The sequence below is a fragment of the Pteropus vampyrus genome, unplaced genomic scaffold, assembly GCF_000151845.1.
Source record: "Pteropus vampyrus isolate Shadow unplaced genomic scaffold, Pvam_2.0 Scaffold227, whole genome shotgun sequence".
Lineage (NCBI taxonomy): Eukaryota > Metazoa > Chordata > Mammalia > Chiroptera > Pteropodidae > Pteropus > Pteropus vampyrus.
Window position 1 is genome coordinate 209940 of NW_011889008.1, and position 4338 is coordinate 214277.

Below are 4338 nucleotides of genomic sequence, written 5' to 3' on the forward strand. Positions count from 1 at the left end.
GCTCGCCCTGCCCTCACCCGCCAGATGCCCCCGAGGAGGCGTGGCTGAGTGTGAGCTGTGGGCAGGGACAGCCACCATCCTGGGGCCGGTGAGGTGGGCACCACCTGACAGGACGTGACCTGCATGACACTGTCTCCCAAACTGGACAGAAGGACAAATGCCTCAGTGCTGTGAGCTTCTACCACTGGGAACGGTTAGTCATGGAAAACAAGTGAGAAAATGGCATGGTCACCTCGCAGTGTCCCCATGCACGGGACTTCCTAAACGACCCTACCCCACGCGCAGTCCCATCACTTATACAAACTTCACCCACCGACAGTCTCAGTGGGGACTTTCGAATCAATGCTCTGGCACTTTACTGAAAGTGACGAACGGCTGAAGGGTACTGAGCATGTGACCTACTCGATGTCCTCTCTGAAAACACATCTGCTTTTATATCCACCCGCGACCTTGGGAATCAGGACGGTGAGGTGACCTTGGGACTCAGCCACAGTCACCAGACACCGCGTGTCCACCGCGTCGGAGCGGGGCCTCCAGCAGAAAGGCCCCTTGGCACTGCGGGCTGGACGGCGACTCGCGCCTTGCGCTGAGTGTGCTGCGGGGCCCCGCTCTGCTCTGGAGGCACCGACTGCACTCAGCGGCCACGGGGCGTGTGCGCAGGACTGTCACCTGCCCTGGGAAGCAAAAGCTCGCGCAACCCTCTGTACTGCCACGGCTGGACCGGTCTCTGCGGGCTCCCTGTGCTGTGTCTGTACTCAACACTCGTGGCCACTGACAAGCTTCCTCAAACAAGATGTGAGACCCCGAAGATTCTGAGCCACCAGCACAGACGGGCGAACAGGGTCCCAGCGCATAGACAGACGGACACAGGGTGGACGAGGTCCCAGTGCACAGACGGATGGACTCGGGGCGGACGGGGTCCCAGTGCAGACAGATGGGCACGAGTGGACAGGGTCCCAATGCACAGACAGACGGACTCAGGGTGGATGGGGTCCCAGTGCACAGATAGACGGACATAGGGTGGACGGGGTCCCAGCAGCTGATCCGGGAGGCTTCCCCTACCTGTCTTCCCGCTCCTCGAGGGTGTGCAGGCTGAGGGCCACCTCTGCACAGGCGAGCACAGCCCCGTGCCGCGTGTGCAGGTCCGGGCTCTGTGTCATCGACAGCAGGCATGGTAACACTGCAAAGCCGAGCAGAACAGCGACTCAGCACACGCAGGGAGGCCTGTCAGCTGGGCTCAGAACCCAAAGGCAGACATGCACCCCCTGAAAGTCAGGTCACTATCGCAACACCGGGCCAGACTCCTGGGCACCTGGGAGTGGGCGGCAGAGGGACTGAGGACATCGCTCGCTCCTCGAACAGCATGTGCTCCCCAGGCCCCCAGACACAAAGCCTGTGCCACAGGGCGAGGACCCAGACTATTCTCCACGTCTTCCCTGCCAGTAAATGGCTGGCAGCGTGGGGGACAGAGCAGGACAGGGCTGAGCTGTGAGACCATCGCACACGGCACACCTCGGCTCCAAGCAGAGAAAGCGCCTAGGGCTTCTGTGCTCCAGGGACATATAGCCGAGCATAGCACTCTCACAGCCTGAGGGAAGGTGTGGACGAGGAGCTGCATCCACATGGGCCTGGGGGCATCACCGCGCCCTGGAGCCTTGACATCCCAAAGAGCTGCCCCTCCTGGGTGTGGCCGGGCAGAGCCTGTGAAAGGGGGCAGCACCCACATCGGGATAGCCTCTCGAGGCGCTCGACAAGGCAGTAGGCGGCAGTCTGGTCTGTTCAAGCATCGGGGACCCCCTCATCCTGGGCACTAATGCTCCTGAACAGGAGGGAAGCACAGTGCCAAGCACCACCCGGCAGGCAGCCAGGCCACCGGCTACAGGGGACTGAGCACCACGCCAGGCTGGACGGCGGGCTGCGACGCCGCCAGGGCCCTCAGGAACCAAGTCCCGAGCGTGTGACGCCCACTCACAGGCAGAGCCAGTCCCTCTGGATGCAAAGGCACGGGTCGATCGCGTCACTGCCGCTCACAAACGTCAGCGGGAAAAAGCGTGATTTCGAGGTCTGTGTATTTCTCCCGCCGCTGAAATCAGATGCTTATGTGCTAGCTCCAAGCAGAAAGGGCAGGTGGGCCGAGCGCGGGCCCCTCCCTCACTGGGCCTGTGTGTGATCGCTGCAGACGGGGCGCTCCCAAGACCGCAGGCCGCCCAGGAAGCACCTCCCTTTTAAGTTATTATACTATGAATTATTTCACTTATTTTTTAAAAAATCTACTTCTGAAGTACGCATAAAATATAGCACGACCTGTCAATTCCCTGCTGTGACCTGAGCCCCTGGGGACACACACACACAGCGGTCACGGCATCTGACCTCGGAGAGGCCGTGGCAACTGGTCTGGGTTTCGTCTTGATGAGCACAGACTAGTTCTTGCACTTCTCACGGGAGAGAAACACAATATCTTCAGCTCCCCGAGGCCCTGAAACCAGCAGGGTGGCCCGTCCTTGCGCACGCGTGTGCGTGTTTGTGGAGCGTGTATGTGAGAAGTGCCCACAGGACAGCCAAGGCACACCTACCACGAGTGGCACTGTACTCGGGCGCGAGCTGGGCCAGGTTGTACAGCGCCTTTGCTGACAGCTCTCTGATGACCCTAGGGGATGGGGACAGAAATTTTGTTAGTTCCTTTATTTTGATGATTCTAGCTTTTTTCAACTCATAAAAAGGAGCTGATAACTCATATACATGAGTTATCAACTGGCCGCTGAGTCAAAGCCACTAATTAAACACACACACAAACAAGTCAGAACCTCTGATTATAAAAAATGGGGAAGAGAATTTACCAAGTGAAACACCTAAATGCAGGTCCCTCTCGGGGCACAGCTGCCACCTCCGAGGTGCTGGAGGGCAAAATGTGTCCCTACTGCCCACAACCCAAGGGATTCAGAAGATGCTGGGAGGACCATGGGAAGGCCTGAAGCTACAAATGTTTAGAAGGAAACAGGGAAGAAGCTTCACGACATTAGACTTGGCAATGATTTCTTGGATGTGACACCAAAAGCACGGGCAACAAAGTGAAAACAGACCAGGTGACAACAGATACCAGGTCAGTTGGACTGCATTAGAATTTCAAACTTCTGCGTGTCAAAGGACGTGATCCAGAGAGAAAAGGCAACCTGCGGGGTGGGAGGGCGTTCGCACACCACACATCTGGGAAGGGTTCGTGACTAGAACATACAAAGGACCCTACAACGCAACAACGAGAAAGAACTGCATTTAAAAGGGGGCAAAGACACAAAGAGACGTTTCTCCGGAGATGAAATACCGACAGCCAACAAGCACATGAAAAGATGTTCAACCACAATGATCACGGGAAATGCAAACCAAAACCACAATAAACTATCTCTTCACAACCACTTAAAAAAAAAAATCACAAGCAAACAAGTATTGGTGAAAATTTGCAAAAACAGAAATCCTTGTGCATTGCTGGTAAAAATGCAATATGGTGCAGCCATTAGGAAAAACAGTATGATTTTTGAGGTTCCTAAAAAAATTAAAAATAGAATTACCACAAGATACAGCAATTCTACTTCTGAGTATACACCCAAAAGAACTAAAAGCAGGGTCTCAAAAGATATTTGCATGACCAAGTACACGGCAGCATGACTGACAGCCAAAAAATGGAAGCACCCCGAGGGTTTAACGACGCACGAATGAAGACACTGGGGTGTCCGCACGATGGAATATTATCCAGCCTTGAAAAGGAAGGACGTTCCAGCACACGGCCTTGAGGACGCTGTGCTCAGTGAAATCAGCCAGTCACAAAAGGACAGAAACCGTGTGACGCCACTTATGTGAGGGCACTGTTTAATGGGGACAGAGGGTCTGTTTTACAAGGCGAAAGCGTTCTGCAGACGGGTTGCACAGTGAGGTGAAGTGCTCAACTGCATGCTGAGGACAGTTAAAGAAACATCATGTGTGTTTTCCACAGGCCAAGCTTTTAGTTAAGCTCACCTTGACACACAAATTACTTTGGGTGAGTATGTCTTAGTAGCAGAAAACCTTTAAGAAGCCCGAGATGACGGACCAACTCCTCTTAAAAACGTGTGCTGCTGAAGGGGTGACTGACACCCACACTGACAGGCTAGGCTCACTTCCGAACAGGGCGAAGAATGCCATAAGCATCAAATCACTGCGGTACCCCTGAAACTAACCGGCTGTTGGAGAGCAATTACACTTTAATAAAAAATAAATAGAACATGGCTGAAAATATGGTTTAAAAAAATTCTGTAAGGCTCCCTTTTTCCACGAGCCTTGCATTTACCAGAAAACTAGAGACTCTAT

At 54.3% G+C, this 4338-nt stretch overlaps 1 protein-coding gene across 3 annotated transcripts in view; it reads right to left on the reverse strand.

Annotated features, from left to right (window-relative positions):
• Positions 1-4338, reverse strand: part of TBCD (tubulin folding cofactor D) — a 126904-nt gene that overhangs the window by 30185 nt on the left and 92381 nt on the right. For all 3 annotated transcript variants that reach the window (XM_011373644.2, XM_023538632.1, XM_023538633.1), the window contains 2 exons: positions 2574-2647; positions 1063-1180 (listed from right to left, as the gene is read on the reverse strand). In XM_011373644.2, the coding sequence (XP_011371946.1) occupies positions 1063-1180; positions 2574-2647 (192 nt within the window). The remainder of the gene's footprint in view (positions 1-1062; positions 1181-2573; positions 2648-4338) is intronic.